Source organism: Peromyscus maniculatus, chromosome 9 (assembly GCF_049852395.1).
Source record: "Peromyscus maniculatus bairdii isolate BWxNUB_F1_BW_parent chromosome 9, HU_Pman_BW_mat_3.1, whole genome shotgun sequence".
NCBI classification, from domain to species: Eukaryota; Metazoa; Chordata; class Mammalia; order Rodentia; family Cricetidae; genus Peromyscus; species Peromyscus maniculatus.
In genome coordinates this window covers 73,490,507-73,513,282 of record NC_134860.1, presented here as the reverse complement: position 1 = coordinate 73,513,282, position 22,776 = coordinate 73,490,507, and the positions used below count along the sequence as shown (strand labels likewise).

The window sequence follows — 22,776 nt, the reverse complement described above, 5'->3', positions numbered from 1 at the left end:
GAGGGAGGTGGGCACCGGTGCAGCATTGTGAGCATGTTCCTTGCCGATGTGAGGCAAACGGCATCAGGAGCGCAGGAAATGAAAAAGGGTGAAAGAATCAGGAAGCAATGAAGTATTGTCCTTGTTTTAAATAGAATTTATTTAGTCGTAAGGTTATGTGTAAGTTAATTTTCCAATAATGGTTGTAATAACTGACCTACAAAATTCTAAAAATGGAACGATGCGGATACAAGTCAGCTATTGGGCTGGAAGAAACGGAGACAAGAGGAAGAGGAAGGGTGCATTTGGTACCGAAACACTAAAGCAGGGTTCCCATGCCGGTCAGACTTGATGACTGGAGCCTTCTGAGACTCCGGAACACACGAGTTCGTAGAGATGACATGGACGGAGGTGGGTGGAAGCCTGGCCGTGGAGCTGGCTTTGCTCTTTGCTAACTGAAGTTTCTCATCTGTCACATCACATCGCAGCAGCTTCATGTGGTGGTTTTGAGGATTATGTGGGATAATAAGTTCCAAGTACTTATCCCCCCTGGGTCATATAGGAAACTTTCAGTCAGTGGCAGCCACAGGCCTACTGTGACAGCTATCCTGATCGTTTATGAGTGTCCCCAGTGGCTGCTGGAATGTTAGAACTATCCCAGGTACAGGCTCATACGCATACTCACTGTTAGGGACAATCTTCATTGTATCGCTAAACCTCCATCTGTCATTCATTTAGGCTCAGACTCAAGGCAAGGCCTGCTTCTCTTTAAACACCTTCTGGACAAACTGCTCACAGCTGCCGGTTCAAATACAGACAGCCATGTCTCTCATGAGTGCTACTGTCTGTCTGTCTATGGATTCTATTAAAACACAAACATTCCTCAGAGAATTCCTTAAGTTGAGTGAGTGTCTTGGTATGAGGGAGGAAACCGGGTTCCAGGATCCATGAGCACGAGGCGCTGACGGTGGGCGAAGGAGGCAAAAGGACACAAGACCACAGAGACCTCCATGGGCCTCTTCCTCCCTGCCTCCCTGGGACCAGCTCGCTTCCACGATGCTAAGATGCCACTAAAAGTGGATTTCACGCCAGCCTTTCCCTCTGGATTCTCCTCATCATTCCAGGGTGAAGACCCATTCAGTTTTCAAGTCTCCAATCTCCAACTGCTGAAGCAAGACCCCGCTGAACACTAGGGGGTCGGCTTCCTATTGAGAACGTTAAGTCTGAACCAGTAGAGCTGAGTTTTACATGTGGTCTGACGTGTGACCTTGACAAGGTCATGACATGTCTCTCAACCTGCGTATTGAGGAGAGTGATGAGGATTTACTCAAGACTAAAGGAGAGAGCCTTTTGGTAGCAATAACACTCAAACACACTGCTGTTTCTCATTCCTCTCCTCTGTTTCCAATTCACCAGTATTAGCTTGCTCCTTTGTCTTCTGTTCTTCCCATGTTAGTGTGGAGAGAAAAGCCGTCTTGGGAGCACCATAGTTGGAGGAAAAGGAGACATTTCCTAACCTTTGTTCTGAAGATGTCTAGGAACCACCATTCATTCTGTGCCCGGGATCACTTACCCATAATGCAGTGTGCACTAACCACGGCCTGCAGTCCCTCGAGTTTGGCTCAGCAGCAAGGAGAAGGCAACGTTGCAGGAACTCCGAGTCCTGTAAGCACTACATGTCTTCTTCTTGAGGTGGTGTGTGTGTGTTTAGTTGGGGGCACCTGTGCGTTACAAATGACCATCAGAAGCCAGGAGAGGAACTGTGGCTTCTGACGCCTTTAGACAGCTAGGGAGGTCCCGGGTTGCAGGAAAGGAGCCACACCAGCAGGTCTCTCCTGGGCTGACACAGCAGCCTTGGGTCAGGGCCCTCTGTGGTTGGAGGCTAATGGCCTGGAGCCCACAGGACACAAGCTTCAGGATACCTCAGAGCCTCATCTTTGTGCTAATCCGTGAGTAAAGTTAGCTGTGCTCCTCAGGCCCGAGATGGATAGACGAAGCCCTAGGTCCGAGTCCCAGCGATGACTGGATGGCTGGAAAGAACTGTGTTCTCACAATTCTACAAACGTATGTTTCCAGTGTCACAACGAAAGTGGCTGGAAGATCAACCAGTTGGGGGGACGGGTAGTGTATTTTAAGATGAATTAATTTTGGTGGAGAAAAGATTGCTGATGGGCAGCAGCCAGGACAATCTGCCGGAAACTGAGTGTTTACGCGGAGGCCAGCCAGGCCCAGCTGGCGTGCCTGAGGTAAGGGAATGAGCTGGAGAAAGGCCCACACAGCCCTGTGGAGAGCTGGGCTGGTTTTGGGTGCCATGTTTTCCCCTAGCACCTGGACAGTGACCGAAAGGATGTTGTGAACACGTGGGCCCATGGGGAAGGTTTTAAGGTGTGCAACTTAGAACAGAAAGAAAGCAGAGTGAAGACACCACCACCCCCTGCCCCCCACCCCCCACCCCCATTTTCCTCCAGTACAGGAAGATCTTTCCCCAAAGGCTGATGCATTGTTCTAACAACAAAACAAGAGAGGGCAGCCTCTAGGGGGTGGGAAGATGAGGGGGGGAGGGGGAGGGGAGAGGGGGGGAGGGATGAGGCTGGAGGTGGGTAGGGAGTAAGGGTAGGGGTGGGTGGGTGTGGTGTGGGGGTGGGAGTTGGGGGCTGGGGGGTAGAGGTCGGGAGTGGAGGCTGAGGGGAGGTGGGTTCCTGAGGCTTCCTTCTGCATCTGCTGAGCTGACTCCTAAGCAGCCATGCTTATGTACTGAACAGGACGACAGAGAATGTTAGAGAGGAAGAAGAGGAAAGGGGGAGGCCTAGAGTGTGTCCGAGTCAGCTCCTCAGGCTGGAGGTGGTAGCTGCTCCTTTCTGGAGTCCCGCTGTTTGATGGTGGCTCTTATGTATAAAGCATCAAGGACAGAGTAGCTCTCTGTCTGATACAAGAAGGTATTACTCTCGTGGTGGTGGTGGGGAGTGATGGATTCATAATTTATGTATTTGAAACGTCTCGCCAAGGCAAGCACGCGCTCCCAGAGGTTAGAGGTTAATCGGATGCCTTCTTTTTTCTTGTAGCTTTTCTCCTGCCTCATACCTATCCTGCTTCTCACCCGAGGCAAAGCGATTTTCAGAAAGGCATCAAGAACATCTGGGCTTTAATGGCCAAGCCAAAGGGAATGGCATGGCCAGGGAACGAGGCCAGGAGAACTTGGAAAACAGAGGGTTTGGGATCTGACAGTTGTCCCCAGCCCTGGAACAGGTGACTGCTTCTGACACAAAGTGTGTCTCTAGGTGACTCCGCTGTGGAGGAGACGCTGTCTCTCATGCTCATGCAGCTTAGCTTTGACCCCAAGACTCCTGGGAAGGCGTCCATCACGACTGGCTGCCTCAGCCGTGACAAGTTAGGTTCTGCCTTAAACAGCCGAAAAGAAGAGGAAGGAGCTGTTTGGAAGCTGAGCCTCTGGTTAACACCAGTGCTCTGCTTCTTGGTATTTGCTCCCTTTGGGAGCCGTAGAGAAAGAGACCAGTGGTGGCAGGAAATAACTATTCTGGTAGGACCTCCCAAATGTTCTACAAAACTTGACCAACAACACAGGACAGATTTCACACCAAGATCTTGAATCACAGATGTTTACATAACATAATGCCCGTGGGCAGATGAAAACTAATACCACAAATTACCTGAGAGGAAAAAGAAAGAAAAGAAGGAAGGAAGGAAGGAAGAAGGAGGATAAGAAGGTCCTGACAGCTGGAGGTCCAAGGTGCATAGGCAGTGGGAATATCCAGCGGCTCCTGGTCTCACATCTCGGCATCCGTGGCGCCGACCTCGGTTGCGGTGATGGCGATTCCGATGGCGAGGCTGCCGTTGTCAGAGAAGAGCTGAGCCAGCGAGGTGTTGAGAACCAGGCAGTCCCCATCCGTGATGACGGAGTCCACACACTCCAGGACAGATCTCGGGGTGGCTTCCCATTTGAGCCGCCTGTGGTTTCTGTTGAGCTCCAGGCGATAGGTGAAGCAGTCGGCCTGGGTGGGGGTCCCGATCAGCATCATGGTTGCGAAGAACTGAGGGTGCCCTGCGTGCCGTTCCTGTTTCCTGAGCACCAGCAGGAAGTGGTGGCCCAGGCAAGAGTGCATGATGATCCAGTCGGCTGGCGCGGGGAGGTGCATGTCCGTGGCCAGGAAGACGATCTCGGCCCCTTGCAGGATGTCAATCCTGTGGATCTGCCGCAGGTGAGGCACCACCACCTCCAGGTGACCTTCCCACTGGCAGGAGAAGAGTGGGCATAGGCAGGCTGTCACCTGAGCGCTGTGCAGCCCTGCCTCCTGGTGGTGGAGGTGGCGCGGACGGGCATGGTGGCACAGGCGGCTGTGGTGACGGTGGTGGCGATGGTGGTGGGGAAGATGGAGAGGGTGGAAGCTACCTTGCTCTGTGGAGTTCTGAGTGATGGCCCGTCTGCCGGACACATACTGGAAAGAAAGAGAAGAGCATTAGCAGCGTGCGAGGCTTGTCTCCGGTGCCCAGTGCGGCTCTCCTGATTCCTGATGTTAGAAGTGTTAAAGGCAGACTACAGAGAAGGCATGGAATGTTTGCATGTCTGTCTGTCTGTCTGTCTGTCTGTCTGTCTCTCTCTCTCTCTCTCTCTCTCTCTCTCCCTCCCTCCTCTCTCTCTCTCTCTCTCTCTCTCTCTCTCTCTCTCTCTCTCTCTCTCTCTCTCTCCCCCTTTCTCTCTGGGATTAAGCCTGGTTGCCATCACACCCACAGGCCAGCTCTCAAACTGGCTTTGCCTGATAAATGTAACTCTCAGTTTTCATCAAAAGGCTTTTTTTTTTTTTTTTCAGACGGAGATCATTGCAGAAAATCACAACTGGTCAAAATGCGGAGAACAACTGGTCCCGGGGTGCCCAGCCCCAACAGATACATCTGCAACACGACTCCTGTACCTAAGGCTCAGGGAACATCATGGAAGAGGAGAGGAAAAGATTGTAAGATCCAGAGGACCTGGACACCTGCTGTGAGATGGTGTCCCCTGGGAATGACATGATATTGCCACAACATGGCAACCTAAACAAGACCCGAAGAGGTTCAACACCAATAGACATGCTAATATGGAGTCCCAGTATTGGACCCCAAGTGATGGCCCTTCCACCTAGTCTTTGTGGTTTCATCTTCCACCATTGCTAGCCATTTTTGTTTTTTAATTGCTGTGGTGTCACATGGAAGACAGGGGTATAATCAGAGGAGACCGGAGCAAACGGCTATGCAAATGGAGTATGGCATTATGAACTCACGGAGACCTGCGCACTCTCTGCACCCGGAGAAAGAACTAAAAATAAACGCAGCCTTAACTCTCCATTTCTCCCTGCTCCATCTTTTGATGCAAAATATGTTTCATTTAAACGATCCTGGGTGAGGGAGGTCACGGGGCTGCTGGCAGGGAGAAGGGATTTGTTTAATTGGCAAAATGCTAATCATTTTTTGGAAAATGAATCCTAATCTTCCCATCTAATACAGTGGATGTGTGAGTAATTACTTTCCTTTACTAAACTGTTAATGCAACATTAGTGATTACACTAATTAAAACTAATGGACTCTTACCACTGATAAACCCTTAGCCAGGCAGTGGATGCCGCCCTTCTATTGCCTGGGTTTAACTTCCCATTTGGAAGAGAGGTTTTGAATTAACCTTTAGAATAATGCACAAAATTGGGTTTAGAAATGTAGACTGGGTATAATTCTATCCCTAACCATTAGTGAGACTATTTCCACCGAGGGTGTAATTGAATTTTAAAACACGTTTCTTAATTTGATCAGCCACACTCCTCTGCTTGGTAATGGCTGTCCTTCTGAATCCTGGCTTCAGGAGGGGAAACCTGTCCTTGGAATTATCCGGGACCCTCTCTCCAGCTTCTGATCCCCGTGGCCAGGAGCCTCACTCAGAGGGTTGGTTTTCCTTTCCACTGGCCTCCAGGAACCGGGCCAGGCTACGTGAACAGAGAGGAGATTCTGCGAACAGCTTTCAGTGATGCACTGACGTTTGTTTGTACTAGTGAGCAAGGGTTGACTCCTGGGAGAAGGGCAGGTTCGATGTTGCCAAGGCCTTTTATCCAGACAGTGGAGGAACAATCAGGTCGAGTGGTGGAATACTGGGGGCCAGGACTGCAGGATGGGGCTTACATCAAGGCCTGATCCCAAGTAAGCAGTCAGGTCAGCCCGGAAGTGAGGATAAATGTGACTTAGTGCTTTAGTGTTTAACAGTTTTCTGTTTCTGGGAAAAAACAGTCAGAGGGAAAAGCTGAATGCTGCTTATTGGGTTTTCCTGTCTCTCCACATCTTTCTCTCAAAACCTGCAGTGACTATGAACATCACAAGCCCGGGAGGACACCGGAACACTCCACCAACGGTTAAGAAGTGAGCTAAGGCCGGGTATGGTGGCGCATGCCTTTAATTCCAGCCCTCAGGAGGCGGAGGCAAGCGGATCTCTGTGAGTTCGAGGCCAGCCTGGTCTACAAGTGAGTTCCAGGATGAGAAACCTCACAAAACAAAACAACAACAACAACAAAAAAAAAAAGTGAGCTAAGAAGTCACAATGAATCGTCGTCACTGAGACAGAGCATTCTTTCTATATAGCACATACTAGCCCCCACCCCCAAATTCAGTTCTTAGCTGAATCTCGGGGCTTAGCTGGGTGACATGTTCCTGTGGGCTGTGTGATCATGCCTGCATTCTTCTTTAAAATACTTTCTCATGGCAAGCGGGATCTAAATGCATACATTTTAACACCATGCTCCCGGGTGCTGTCAATGCTTGTTTCGGGAATTCGCACCTCAGCATGATCACCTAACGTTTTATTGGAAAAGACCATACACCAGAGATAATGAGTACAATTGCCTCAATTGGTATCTGTATTTCTGATTCACACCAGATGCTGCTAATTAACACTTATGCATGGGTTCTCATTGGGGAAATTAGTGGCTTGTCAATCAGCGTAGCAGATGCTCTGAATGGACTCTCTGTGATGTGTGAGGAGAGTCAGTCGTGAGAAGTCAGACAAACTCCCCCTTCGGCGAATGGGTCCTACAAGTTTCTTCTATAAATACTTGGTACCCAGCCTCTGAGATGGGACTTGCAGAGGCTTAAGCTTTGACTTCACTGCAGGCTGTAATTCCTGCATTTGGGAGGCTGAGGCAGGAGGATGACCATGAGTTTGAGGTCAGCCTGGGCTGTAGTGTGAGACCCTGTCTCAGAAAAAAACATTGCCAAACTACTTTTGTAAACGCTGCTCTTTATAAGCACAGATTAGTGCTATACTCAGAGAAGCTCCTAAGAGCAGGAGGGGCAGTTAATGCAGAGACTCCCAGCCTGGCACAGTGCAAAGGGTTAGTGATGGTGGAGCGCTTGGCCCTACATGGGACATCTGCATGTCTCCCTCCAAGGCTCAGGGAACAGTGCTGAAGATGGGGAAGGAAGAGTGTAAGAGCCGGAGGGCAGGGAGATAGACAGAAATACATCTTTTGGACGTGACATGACCCCTGTACTCACGGACTCACCGCAGCTGTGGTCATCCGTACAAGACCTGTACAAGACTGGTCCAGCCAACGTTTCATCATGGCTGGGGGGGGGGGGGGGGCTTGAGGTGTGTGTGTGTGTGTGGGGACTATTGGCAGTTAATGGTTGCTGGGGGAGAAAGTGCCCGTTTCCTCATTGGTGTAGCCACTGAATAGTGGCCCTTGTGACAGAAGAACAAAAACAAAACCCTAGCCATGCTCTTGGAAGCGACTCTAACAGAATGAGCGGATCACATGCAAAAGGAAGACATGGAAGGGGAAGGGAGCTTGTAGGGGAGAAGAAGGTTTCGAAGGGAGGTGAGTGAGAGAGGGCAATGAAAGTGACTGAAATCCGTTACATACATGGATGAGACTGCCAGAGAACTAACAGGAGGGAGAAAGGGAGAGGAGAGAGAGAGGAAGAGGGAGAGAGACAGAGAGAGAGACAGAGACACAGAGAGAGAGAGAGAGAGGACACACACAGAGAGAGAGAGAGAGACAGAGAGAGAGACAGAGACACACACAGAAAGACACAGAGAGAGATAGAAAGAGCGAAACAGAGGACACACACACACAGAGAGAGAGACAGAGACAGAGACAGAGAGAGACAGAGACACACAGAGAGAGAAAGACACAGAGAGAGATAGAGAGAAAGAGCGAGACAGAGGACACACACACACACACACACAGAGAGAGAGAGAGAGAGAGAGAGAGAGAGAGAGAGAGAGAGAGCCCAACTCTGCCACCAAAAAGTGAACAAAGAGAACTATTTCTGCTTGCAGTTTCTCTCCTGGTGACTAAGACCCCTGCAGTTGGGTGTGGAGGTGTTGGTGAGTCAGGATGTATCCATGCCATCAATTTACTCCATAAGAGGGTAACGGATGCTACTGCAAAAGGAAGAAAACGACAGCTTTGGTGGATAAATCTGCTTTAAACCAAGACCCAGGAGTGACACATAACTAATGTAAGAAACCCACGGAGATGACCACATAGTCACCAGTCTGTGACCTCAAAGCCTCCCAGGAGGCTGGTCCTCTTTTGAAGGAGATCCCTGGTCATGTGAGGGATCAGAAAGAAAATGGGGGTGTCACCGTGAGAACATCAGCAAAATGTACCCTTGAGTCCCTAGACTTCAGACCGCGGGGCCTTTGGCTTCTAGGTCCACTCCCTTGCTGAGCAGCATCAGTGGGTTTATCCGTGTTATCTTCTCACTAGACTCACTGTGGATGTGAGTGCAGTGCCTGGCGCACACACACGTGCTTAGCACACATTTGCAGCCCAGATGCATTTTAATCGCCTCCTCTGGGACGCGCTGGTTCACTGAGCTGTGTCAGACATGGTCTCAGCCTGATGACAGGGTTACCGCCTTGCCCCCCTGACCTGTCAAGTGGTCGGAAAGCAACTCACTTTCAACCTGCACTGAAAGCCAGTCACTGGCGACCTGCTCGCCTCAGTCCTCGGGCTGGAGTCACTGATGACAGGGGTTTTATTTAGTTTGCCCAGTGCCAGGTCCTGGGGTGGGCATAGACCAGCATTTTGCAGCTCCAGATGACTGACAGATTCCCAATGAGTATGCACTATCGGAATGAGAGAACAATCACGTGACTCATCAACTGGACCCCCTTCTTGCCCATATGCACTGGTGGCTCTCTCCTCCACCCTGGTTCCCCAGCTGCTGGAGAAACATATCCGTGTGTGTGTGTGTGTGTGTGTGTGTGTGTGTGTGTGTGTGTGTGTCCATGAATCCACAGCTGTGAGCTCATCAGGATGGAGTCCTGGAAGCTGCTCATGCTGAACCTGAGAGGAATGGGACACAGAAGCTACATTCAAGCTTGACAAGGAGGTGAGCTCCGGCCCATCTCTAGCTGTCAGGGTGGGAAGCTTTGAGGAAGGAAGGTCACGTGCCAGAGAGGCATTCCTTCTGCTTTTACCTCTTAGGGTTTACTGGAAAGCATCAGTCCTTTTCTTCTCAATTGCAAGGGACAACTAGATTGGGAAGTGCAGTCTGCTGGGTTAGCTCAGGAAATCTGTCCATCCCCTGGATAGATCTAGGCTGATTTTCTCTCACGTACCTCAACAGGATCGGTGACCTAACAAATGGCTCAAGAGCCTCCTCACACTTACCTACTATCCACACACAGGTAACTCCAGCCAAGCAAAGATTATTGTTGATCTCTAGGGCCATCCTCCCATAAGATGAGCAGCTTCCCATAAGATGGTGGCTTCAACAAGAATGGCCCCGTAGGCTCATATATGTGGAAGCTTAGTCACCAGGGAGTAGGACTATTTGAAAGGATTAGAAGGATTAAGAGGTGTGGCCTTATTGGAGGAAGAGTGTCACTAGGGGTGGGCTTTGAAGTTTCCAAAGCCCATACCAAGCCCAGAGTCTGTCCGTCCGTCTGTCCGTCCGTCTGTCCGTCTGTCTGTCCATCTGTCTGCCTGTGGATCAGGCTGTAGCTCTTGCTGCTTCTCCAGCTATGTTCCCTGCCATGATGATAATGGACTGAGCCTCTGAAACTGTAAGCAAGGCCTCAATTAAATGCTTTCTCTTATAAGAGTTGCCTTGGTCATGGTGTCTCCTCACAGCAATAGAACAGTGATTGAGATGGTAGCTAATGGGTCCACCCAGAGCCCTCCAATCTACCACATTCTATCCATATTTCCATACTCCATCCAGATGGCTGGGATGCTGGAATTCCCTCCTAATGGCTGAGACAGTTCCCTTCAGTCTATGCTATTCACAGTCCCATCAATCAGAAGGCAAATCCTTGGTCTCAAAGAGTAGCCAATGGGTGGGTGTCTGGGGGAAGGTCAGAAGAATTTGACTGTGTGAGCCAGAGTGTCTGCTCTGCTTCAGGGGAGGCCCCTCACAGTGTAGAATGAGCCAGATTTGGAAGAAAGGGGAAACAGATAGACTGTTGACTGGAATTGTGCACATAGTTTATTATGAAGGTATTAATTATTAAGTTAGAAAAATTAAACATATTTGTAGAGGCTCTCATACCTGGAGTTTTTACTTTGAAATATTTTAGGTGTGTGTGTGTGTGTGTGTGTGTGTGTGTGTGTGTGTGTGAGAGAGAGAGAGAGAGAGAGAGAGAGAGAGAGAGAGAGAGAGAGAGAGAGAGAGAGAGAGAGAGAGAAAGAGCTTTTTTGATTGTAATTTTGCCGTGAGCCCTGCAGGTGTTCAGGGCAGACCTGCAGTCAGAGCATTTGGCTGGAGAGAAGCTGCTTTCTTTCCATTTATCTCTGGCTCTGATTTTTTTATCTGTGAGACTTGGAGCATGCTAATGAGTCTTGTAGATGAGAAGATTTTTCTTAGAAGCGACTTTCTGCAGAGTTCGACTTTTGTATTGCAGCTGGAAGTGGAATCTGGGCCTACGTGAGCAGTTTAAAGGTTAAAATTTAATTACCTGGAACCCCACTAACTAAAGTCATCTGTGTGGGATGGCTTCAGGACCACGGGATGTGTCAAGCTTCACTGAGAGAGCAAGCTCAGCAGATCGGGACAGCCGGGAATTGGGAGCAGAAGTGTTGAGCCATTAACCACAGCGGCTGCTGCGGCTGACTGAGAGCCCTAACCTTAGGTAGCCTTCTAGAAACGGTTACATATGCAAGTCTAAACACGGAAAGCAGGTGTGCTGACAGATTCTGAGTGGGCGGAGGTGTGTCAAGACATCATCATGACGGAGAACTCGACAAATTCAACTTGTCCCATCCTAAGCGCCCAGCCCTCCCATCTTCTGCAGTGCTGCTGTAGATCAGCTACATTGTATCCACCCACGAGGGGTCCCTTCCTCCAGCAGGGTCTAGTCTGTTGGTTGCGTGTTCCTTCTATAAGCAATGCATTTATCCAGAGTCTTTCTTGACAGTGGCCTGAGCTCCAGAAAGGTGAGCCATGTGTCTGTCTGTCTACAAGTGGTAGTTTGTCATGGTATCCAAAAATCCCAAACTAAGACCTGGGTCTTCCTGTGTCTGTCCTTGTCCTCGGACAGGCTGGAGCATGTCTCACTGAATAGTCTAAGGGTTTTTCATCATTTATAAATGAAACCCGAACTTCCTTTCATGGTCAACAGGAACCAGCATGTCATGGCCTCCTCTCAGCTGTCTGGTCTTGAGTTCTTTTCTCTTCCATCTCACGCATTCTGCTCTGTCCACAGTGGCCTGTGCTGACTGTTGACCTTGCTGACATACACACCTGCACAGGGCCCTTGCACATACCTATGTCCTTTGACTGATACACTGTCAGAAAATCCACACTTCTGCTCTAAAGTAGCATTTGCTCTGGGGCTGTCATCCCTTAAAAGCAATGCTCAATATCTCACCCTACATCATTCCACTCCATAACGCTCAACAATACTATAAAATCATAATGCACATTAAAGTATATATCAAAAATATAGGTATTACATCTGTCTTCCTTATATCAATACAAGTTTCTTGGGGTTAGGAATTTCATTATGGACTTCTGTGTCTCTCTACCACGTTATTCGACACCTAAAAGGGCTCAATAATTTGGGACCAATCTTTCCTCAGGGTATTTGGTTGAGGGTTAGTACTATGTCAAGTATTGTTCAGAATGTTAATTTCATGTTAGATCTTTATGATCTTTATTATGACACATTTTGATGCTTTAAATGAGTACAAATGATCAGAAGTGGACCAGTTACTGCTTGAGGAGCACTGACAGAAACCTACGCCTGCGTGACTTGAGCAGGGAGTTGTCAGCCAAGAGTCTCTTCCTTGGCCTGACTGCTTTGGATTCTCTGTGGTCGCTTTGAAAGTTGACTCCAGCTGCAAGGCCCACTGCAGCCACGGCTGATGCTGAGATCATGATGCTCGCTTCAGAAAGCCTTGCTCCAGTAACACCCGTCCAGGCAACTTGCACTATTTTGAAAGATTCCACTCCAGGCAAAGCAATTCTTGGCAAACTTTAGAAGACCCTACATTTGCTACAGCTATTCTCACTCTGGCTGAGAGGGGGGCCTCCAGAGCCATTCAGCAAGAAGCCCAGAGATGGGTGTAATGTGAGGCTTGTGATTGGTGGAACTAAAGATTAGTACATACAAGGCTGTGATTGGTAGAACTGCACATGCCATACCCCTTTTCCAGCAATACAAGCCAGCTGTTTCTCAGTCTTGTTGAGTTACCCTTCATTCTGACTGTAACAGTGGGCCATGATAAAGGCTTTGTGAATTATCTTTTGTCTATTTGTGGTCTTTATCATGGATACAATAGGGTGGGCTGGATTACACACAGAGCAAACCAAACCCTAGGGTTTCTGTCCTTGGCAGTAACAGCAGCAGTGACAGCCACAGAAAAGAAGTGGCTGAGGAATTCCAGAATCACCGGGCGGTGGTGGCGCACGCCTTTAATCCCAGCACTTGGGAGGCAGAGCCGGGCGGATCTCTGTGAGTTCGAGGCCAGCCTGGTCCAAACCAGAAACACTAAGAGATGTCTGTCAGTTCCAGAGAGCTACCGAGGACTGAGGGGTTAGAAAATCAAAGCTCAGAGTCTTCACAGGAGGAAGGAACTGAAGGGTTTGAAGAGCACCAGAGGACAGAACCTATAGGAGCTACAACCACGAAGGGCAGCTTGAGTACCGAGAAAGCAAGGAACGGCCCAGACACACACACACACACACACACACACACACACACACACACACACACACGTATGCACGCACCCCATATCCCCAGTGCAGGCTTAAGTTCAAATAACCACTTTTGGCCAATTAGGCTTTCATAGAGTGTATCTTTAAAATGGGATATATATCATTTTATCAAGAGTAGATGGGAAGTCAGGGATGCTGAATAGAGAGAAAATTGAATTTTGAAGTCACACAAACATGGGTATGAACCCTGGACTCTTTAATTAGCCTCTTCATGCTTCAGTTTCTCAATGTATAAAGTGGGAATTATAAGATCTCCCAGAGCGTGGGTAAAGACTGAATAAGGTACAGAGAATGTTCGTAATACTAGAGCCCAAAGTGAGAAAGACACAGGTAGTTGATACAACATCACCATCATCAGCAAAAACTAGTTGACTGGGGTTAAGGACCCACACTTTACATAATTTCTAGAGTTTTATCTGAAGTAGACAAGATTATAAATCATGAAGGCCCTTCTAAATATTGAAAGAGTTTTGCGATGAAGGAGTATCTTGGTGATCAGGGCCAAAGGATGCCACAAAAATCACACCACGCAACAGACCTCATGCAAGAGATTTATGAGGTTGAGGGAGCACAGAATGGCTGCCTCTGAGCAGGGGATGGAAAAACAGACATTGGCAGACCAGGTCGGGATGGAGGACTTTATAGGGTGTATGGAGCATGTATATAGTGAAAATATGGCACAGTAGAAACATGCCATGATTCTGGAATGTGGGTGGTTCTTAGTTGACTAACAATCCTTTAAAGACTCCTGATAATTTCAGCTGGTATTAATATTTTCATTAGCAAAATTTTTTAACTGAATATTTCCACCTTGCCAATGAATACGGGCTACAATGCACAGAGCAAGCCTGCCTGAGTAAGTGGAATATAAATAAATGGCCATCCATAAATGATTGCCGCAGCCATCACCACCACCATAACCACCACCATCATCATCACCACCACCATCATCATCATCACCACCATCATCACCACCACCACCACCATAACCACCACCACCACCACCATCATCATCATCATGACCACCACTACCATCATCACCACCACCACCACCGCCGCCGCCATTATCATTGTGAAGCATTTGGTTAAGGCAATGATGCTTTGTGAGTTTAAGACAATCCTATGAACAGATTGAATTATAACTTATAATCTTCATCAGCAACTTCTTTCTTCCTTGAGTGTCTTTCCTTCAGGGCTCTTGGGGGTGGAGTGGGAGGAGTGTCTATGGTTCTTGTTGCTAGGTCACCGATAAATGGGACTGTCTCACAGGATTAAGAATTCAGGAGGCCCTGCCTTTCACCTTGCCATCTGCTGGGCTCATCTATTGGATGGCGTATCTGTTGCCTGTGATGCTAATAGCTAGCTGGGGAATGGGAACAAGGGCATGAGAGTCACACCTGGATCAGAACAATGGAGACCAAGAGCTTTGAGGGTGAGTTCTAGAGAGCCACAGGGTCTGGGAAACCAAGACTAGCATTGAAGAAGTCCACAGCCCTGCCTGTGGGAGTGTGTAACGTGTCCTGTGATCCTAGAGCCAGAAAGCTCCTTTCTGAGACTAAAGGGCTCAGCTCTGAAAGAAGGAAGTACCTCACTGCATACGTGGCTCCCCTCACCCCAACCTGAGGAACAGTGCAGCCTCAAACAGCTCCTGAGAGCACTCAGTATTCTTATAAGTGAGGTGGGGCAGGTGTTTTATTAAAGTCTAGATCTTTGCCAGATATGGGGTGTATATTTAATAAAAATCAGGCTTGGGGGAGGTATGAAGCAAGAAGGGAAAATTGCTGTCCTCTGGGCTTGGGAGCTTAGCTATGTATCCAGTACCAAATAATTCATTCATCTACAGTTCATCTCTGAGTTATTAAAGCTGTGGTATGTCTCTAAGGAACAAGTTTATTAGTGTTCTAGGATAATTAGTTGGTGCTACTTCAAGGCGATTTAAATTGTCCCCATGTATGCATTTCTTCCCAGAATTCATCATGGCTCCATTTCTACCTTGGTTTTTGTTCCCCTTTTCCATATTGGAGAGCATTCTCTTTCTATGAAGCTTCTAGACTCTCCAAAAGGCCTGCTCTCTCTCTCTCTCTCTCTCTCTCTCTCTCTCTCTCTCTCTCTCTCTCTCTCATTATTAAGAAGTTTTCTATTCATTTTACATATCAACCACAGATCCCCTTCTCCTCCCTCCTCCCACCCCCCATCCCCCCCCCCCCCATCCCTATCTCCTCCAAGGCGATGTCTCCCATGGGGAGTCAGCAGAGCCTGGTACATTCAGTTGAGGCAGGTCCAAGCCCCTCCTCCCTGCCCTAAGGCTGAGCAAGGTGTCCCACCATAGGCATTGGGCTCCAAAAAGTCAGCTCATGCACCAGAGACAATCCCCATCCCACTGCCTGGGGGCCCCCTAAACTAAACAACTGTCTCACCTATCCAGAGAGGCCTGGTCTCTTAATGAGAGATTAAGTCCCCAGCCTCTAGTTCAGCCTTCTCTGGACTAAAGTTCTTTATCCTGCATAACGCCTGTGGCTGGGTTCCCTGTGACCACCGGGGAGAGTGGGCTTACTTCCTTTCTCTCCTCCCCATGCCTTGGGGATCGGTAGAGGGGAGGAGGCCTCTGGAGCTCACCCTACCCCAAACCCCACACGTGTATAAATCACGTAGAATGTTCCTAGCAGTTTCACGAGCACCAGAACCCCGCTTTGACTACTCTGCCTAGTGGGCTAGACCCACAGTCCTCAGCCCCGTGCGGTGTGCACACAGATCACCTACGCAACTCGTTCACACGCAAGCGTGGCTGCAGAGCCACTGGACCGGCTCCCCGGGGAAGCTGGAGCTTTGGTCACTGGACCTTGAAGAGTGAGAGGTGCACTTCCTCTGCCTTGAGTCCTTGCATCGGACCTGGGATTCCCTACCCCCAACCCCCACAAAAATACCTGATACCCCAGTAGGAAGCAAGGAGAAGCTCCTAAATGACCTCAGCCATCACCCTCTGTCTTTGCTCTCGGTCCCACCGGACTCCGTTGTCGCCTTCACAATAGAGGTAACGGAGGCTGTACCCTGAGCTGGCTAGCTGCCTGATTTAGTAGTCAGGCTGAACCCTGCAGACAGCTGGCAGAGCAGGGCACTCACAGGGGGGCTGGGGAAGCAGAGCCTTGAGGGAATTCTTACCTGCAGAATGGAGGTACCTTAATCTTCTTCTCACGGTATTTAAATTCGTATGTTAGTAAAGAATTTAGCTTTAATTAATAAATTATCCATTTTTATAGCTGCTCATAATCTTCTACTATTTAGTTTAATGAGGTTTTTATGCGCAGGGTTCCAAAGCAGCTTCTCTCTCTCTCTCTCTCTCTCTCTCTCTCTCTCTCTCTCTCTCTCTCTCAGTTTTAAGTAATAAGACATAAACAAATGTGCTTTTTTCCAGGACCTACTGGTTTCCACAACCCTATATATAATAAATCCATCCATCCATCCATCCATCCATCCATCCATCCATCCATCCATCCGTTCACTCATCACTGTGCATTTTATGCTATGGTTTGTGAGGTGCTGAGGATAAGACGGTGAACAAAACAAGTGTGACCCCGCTCCTCTGAGCGGTCACTTTTCTCAAAAGGGAAGGAGACTGTCACCTGTACGAGAAAGGTCAGAGGGGACCCTGATCAGGTTCCGGCAGAGTAGAAGGATGTTTCAGTAGAAGGATGCGGTAGCTGGTTTTAAAGCCAACTCTCCACAAATTAGGATGACCCGAGTAGGGAGCCTCAGCTGAAAATCTGACCTGATTGCCTTAATTGATGTGGAAAGAGCCACCCCAAATCCTTTTGGTAACAGGCGAGGTGCAAAAGGGCCTGGCTGAAGGGAGATGATTTGTCTTTGGCTGGCTCGGCTGTCTGTCTTGCTGTCGAGCTGATTGACTCCGCGGCTGCTGCCTTCTTAGATCCGGTGCCTCCAGGCTTCTGCTGTCGACTGAGACCCACAGCTCTTGAGAAGCCGTCCAGGGTTTGGGCACGAGACTGGGACTGCTGAGGTGGGCCCAGTCCTGTGCTCTGAGCAGCTACAGGATCGCTGGCCTCTCCAGTGTGAGACAGCTATCTATAACCGGACTACTCCCACTGCTGAGACACCAACCTCAAGGACAGAGGCTGGGTTCTCAGACTCTCAGGTACGAGACAGCTGTTGTTGCTATTTCGGCACAAGTTGATTCAAGAAATTCTTAAAATATGTATTTGTTCTATTAGTTTTGTTCTAAAGAACCCTGACAAATACAAAGAACTTTAGTTAGTTAGTCAAAGTGGTTGTAATACACTGGATTCCTATACTATCCAGATAAAACTCAAGCTCAGTCAGTCTCAGGCAGCCAACTGGACATTGGTTACATTGTCTTGACCTCCTTACCTCGGATGTCCAAAGAAAGCAATGGCTCATATTTTAACCCACCCAATAATTCATTTGCTTTGTTTCTACACACATCTTACAACAATTCCCCAGCAACTGCTTCTACCCACTTTGATTTGGAGGTTTCTTTTTTGGACTATCTACTGAAATAAACCCTTTCAAAACTTTAAGATGTCAAAGAATATGCTTTAACCTGTCTTGAGTGCAAATTGTCCCAACCTTCCTGCCTTCTCATCTCTGAATTCTCAACCCATTGGGAGAGGAAGTTCAGAAGGGGAGCGAACAGAACCTTGCTCAGTGGGTGAGACAAGCTCTGGGACTCCTTTAAGGAGCCTTGGAAACAATTTATGTATGCATAAATTACGTGCCAAAGAGGATGATTTGAAAGACCTTGTCTTTCTCCATACCCCCGCCCCCATTCCATGGCTACCTCTAAAATTCCTCCGTGATGCTAATACTGGAGACTATTTCTGACAAAAGACAAGCTGATAATGGTACCCAAGTCTTCCCCAGAAAACAAAGAAACGGCAAGTCTTTGAGGCCATTGAGTCTGTCAATGTCCCAGCCTTGTGGCAAGCAGCCAGAATGAACCCAAGCCTCCTCAGTTTCTCGCCATTGCTAGAACTCTTCGTGCCCATGGCCCTTGGTCTCCACCACTCACTGCACATTAATCCATGTCTAAAGGTCACAAGTCCTTATGGATGGGTCTCAGAATGAAGCTTATATATCCTTGTGTGGGATGAGAAAGGGAACCAAGGCACCACAAGCAGACTCAGTGGTGGTTGATGAGGCAGGGGACGCGGCTCTGAGAAAAACAGAACAGCCATAGGGACCAAGTTCCTCCTCTGCCTTGATGAGCAAGGGGAAGTCCCTTTTTCTTTCAATCCTCAGTTTCTATGACTACAAAGTGGATATGATACTTCTCTCCTGGACAGTATGAGAAATGATGTTTTAAAGACAAAATCCACTTGTGAGGGAAGTCTGAGGTGAGTAGAGACAGGGAGGGCTGTGTCTGAATCACACACTGTTTGTCCTAAGCACATCACGGGTATCATCTCAGCCTTACATCTGGGAGGTGGAGACCATTTCTACTGACATACATGGACAAAGAATCGAGAAGGTGGGATCTGTCTGCATGGGGGCACTTCCTGTTCCCCCACACTCAGTCATCCCCATGTAGATGGTGTGCAGCTCATATTTCTTGCCGTTCCAAGCTGAGCTTTCCTTCCTAAGCTTAGCTCATTAGCTGGCAGAGGAGCCAGGGACCTGGATCGAATCCTAATGTTAAGTAAAGAGCAAGCGTAATGAGGAGGATAAATCTTCGGCAGAGAAAGGATGTGCGTAACATCCCAAAGTCAAGCCCTTCTCTAGATGGGACATACCAACAATCTCTTTTTCTACCTCAGATAACGGTGGGCTGGTGGGGAACTGTTTTTCAACTTACTGTTTCCTGATTAGGAGGTAATGCATTCCAATCTCAAGAATATTAGGAAATCCTGCATTGTACAAAGACAAGAACAGCAGACTCTCACAATGCCACCATCTTAACAGGAGTGTTATTAATGTCTTGCTGGCCACTCCCCCTGCCATGTTCTTTAACATAAATGCCGGAATATTGCACGTATATTCTTGGAAATCATTTTTCCAATCTGATGGTCGTGAAATAATGTGTTAAATATGTAAATGAAGAGTGCCATTTTAGGGGCTTCCTTGGCTTTGGAGAACCCAAGGAGAACTCACATGGATGTCATATAATTGGCTTTACTTGGACCTTGCTGAAAGAGATTGCTCCATATAGTCCATATTTATGTATTCACTCATTTGGCAACCCCCCCCCCACACACACACACATACACATATCTAGGAAAAAAAGGATTTTCATTCAGATCCTCAAAGGAGACAAGGTCTTGTCCCAGAGTCACTGTGTGAATTTCTATTTGGCTCGGTCTCAATGTCTACGTGGTCTCCGAAGCTGCTGGCTTTGTTGTGGGAAGCTGTCGGGCTTTACATGGTGCCCCTCCCCCACTTCCAATCCTGTCTTATTTGCCTCTGGGTTTAACAGTGGCATAAAACTAATTTATAGCTCTTGCCAGTAAGAACACAAATTTTCATCTTAGCCTGTCAGGCGGAAGGAAGCCCTAGTTCAAATGAGTAATTGTTGACCCATGGTACTTATTAGAGATTGTACTGGGGTCACCCCGTTTGTTGTTTTAACACAAGAAATTAAGGGTCCTGTTCTGGCAAGGGCTCCCATTGGAACTGAATTGGTAATCAGACAGAACATCTTTGTCTTTGTGGGTGACCTTTTCTGGTGCTGTGTTCACAGCAGAAAGTGGGGTGTGCCTTATTTCCACAACAATCCCATGGGAAGGGCAGACTGCCGAGGTCCACTTCTAATCTTTAGGTTTCCCCAGGACCCTGGGGAAAAATGACTGTGAACCTAAAGGCAGGCATAATTTCTCTATGCCTGTGGAGCACCTAGAATACAGTAGAAGTGTTGAGGGGGATATGGCCGTAGATGTCGCTGCTTCGGCCTTCAGAAGCTCACCAGGGCCTAGCATACATGCAGCCGTACATTGCTGTACCGTCTGATGCATGGCGCGAAGCAGGGTGGGTTCCCTTCAGAATCAAATGGCTTGGTGTTCAGGGAAGGCTTGGGTAAGAGGTGACAATAAAGTGAGTCAGGAATAGTAGGTGAGTCTGGGTGGTGGATGGGGAGCAAACTTTAGAGGTTGGTGTCTTAGTTATAGTTTCTGTTGCTGTGAAGAGACATAATGACCACGGCAGCTCTTATAAAGGAAAACATTTCACTGGGGCTGGCCTACAGGTTCAGAGGTTTAGTCCATTATCATCATCATGGCAGAAAAGCAGGGTGGCATGCAGGTAGACAGGGTGCTGGAGAAGGAGCTGAGAGTTCTATGTCTGGATTGGCAGGCAGCAAGAAGAGAAAGACGCTGGGCCTGGCTTGAGTATTTAAAACCTCAAAGCCCACCCCTACTGACACACTTCCTCCAAGACCACACCTAATCCAACAAGGCCATATGTCCCAATCGTTTCTAATAATACCACTCCCTAATGAGCCTATGGGGGGGAGGGCATTTTCATTCATACCACCATAGACTTGGGACATCTATCATGATATAGATAACCTACTGAGCATTCTATTGTAGGCCTTCATCTGATGTGGAGTATCATTTCCCTGTATGATCAGGACCAACAGGGAGCTACAGTTTGCTGCTGCTACCCCAGAGTATCATACCATATAGCCAACCCCCAAAAGACCACAGTTACAAACTCAAAGCACAAGTTCTTCCCAAGGTGTTGCTCTTGATGCATTAGTGAAGTTGAAAGACCGCAAGTTTGGGACCATCTGTTCAGAGCATTTTGAAAGCCAGAGGAAGGTAGGGAGAAAGGAGGGTGGGAAGAGATCTCTTCATACTTTTAGTTGGTCCATATGCTGAATATATGAGTGGACATATGCCCTTTTTAAAAAGATTTTTTTAAATTTTCTTTTATGTTTATGAGTATTTTGCCTGCATGCATATGTATGTGTACCATGTGCATGCCTGGTGCCATGGATCCCCTGGAACTGGAGTTACAAACAATTATGAGCTGCCATGTGGGTGCTGGGAATTGAACCCAGGTCCTCTAGAAGAACAGACAGTGCTCTTAACCACTGAGCCATTTCTTCAGCCCTGACATATGCCCATCCAATGTTGGTGACTAAAACCTACAATGGAAATGTATGTATACAGCCTTTCATGATCTGTGTACATCCTCTTGCCATCTCTCGAGTAAAGAACAGTTACCTTGAGACGTTGTTTCCGCATTACAAAGTGTTTTCATACCTGGTACTTTCTGTAATTTCTTAGGCAAGGTCAAGGACATTGATTACTGTGGTGGCCAAGCTTCATGTCTACTTGACTGGCTCTAGAGTCACCGTGGAAATGTTCTCTGGATGAATCTATGATCTTATTTTCAAAAAGACCGAACCAAAGAGGAAAAGCCTACTCTGAGTGTGAGTGGCACCATCCTCTGGACCAGGGCCTCTGAATGAAAAGGCGAAGAAAACAAGTAGAATGCCAGCATTCATTTCTTTTCTGTTTCTTGAGTGTGGGTGAAAAAGTCGCGGCTTGACTCCTGTTACCATGACTTCCTCACCACGATGGACTGAACTCTCAAACTGCGAACCAAAAGAAACCCTTCCTTGCCGCTTGACCCTGCTCCTGCCGAGTGTTTTGTGACAGCAACAAGGAAAGTTACTAATACCGTTGCTCGGGTGACGGCATGGCTACCAGACAGACTCTGTGTCCCGGGCATTGGTCTAGGCCAGCTGGCGGAGACGCAAAAGGGCAGTGAGGTGAGTTGTTTGTGGAGAAGCTATCTGTTCATGATGATTCATGACATGGGCAGCAAGAGAAGAAAATATCTTCCCTAGAAACTGTGGCATTTCTCAGGAGAATTATTACAATATCAAAAATTCAATGAATGATGAGAATTCACCGCTGCCCCCCCAGTTATTGAGTCCTAATGATGAGGGCTGAGGTATCATGGAGTGAGGCAGGGGACAGATGCTGCTGACTTAGTCTTTCTTCCGGACCTGGGGATGTAGTCTCTAGGCAGAAAAGAGGGTGGGGGAAACTTCAGGCTTGTCAGGATAGTTCTACACGAAACCGAAGAGCTCCGTTTGCTGTCACCAAGAGCCACAGCTCATTCCTTGGGACAGGCAGCTGGTAATGCTGTATTCTGAACCATAGATCAGCAGCCCTGGTGTGGTTTACAGGAGTCCCCCCAGCTGGCTCCAGATCTGCACTGCATATGTTGCTATCTTAGTATGCAGTAGGAACTTCAAGACAGCAGAATAAGAGTCTCTACTGAAGTAGCAATGGACAAAAAGGACTACTTGGCTATTGGTTGCTCTCCACAAACTGACATCAAGGCCCTATTGCTGAAGAGAACACATACACAACTCAATCTTCCTCAAGACCCAGCTATACCACTCTTGGGTATATACCCAAGGAATGCTCAATTATACCACAAGGGCACATGCTCAGCTATGTTCATAGCAGCATTATTTGTAATAGCCAGAACTTGGAAACAACCTAGATGCCCCTCACCTGAAGAATGGATTAAGAAAATGTGGTATATTTACACAATAGGACTAAAGACAACAGGACCAAAGCACATGCGAACTCCCAGAGACCGGCAGCA

The 22,776-nt window shown here is 48.0% G+C and overlaps 1 protein-coding gene across 1 annotated transcript in view; it reads right to left on the bottom strand.

The window, feature by feature from the left end:
• Positions 1 to 109: 109 nt before the first annotated feature.
• Positions 110 to 22,776, bottom strand: part of Siah3 (siah E3 ubiquitin protein ligase family member 3) — a 65,941-nt gene continuing 43,274 nt past the window's right edge. Inside the window, exon 2 of the mRNA XM_006991378.4 lies at positions 110 to 4,433. Coding sequence (XP_006991440.1) covers positions 3,765 to 4,433 — 669 coding nt within the window. The 3' untranslated portion in view covers positions 110 to 3,764. The remainder of the gene's footprint in view (positions 4,434 to 22,776) is intronic.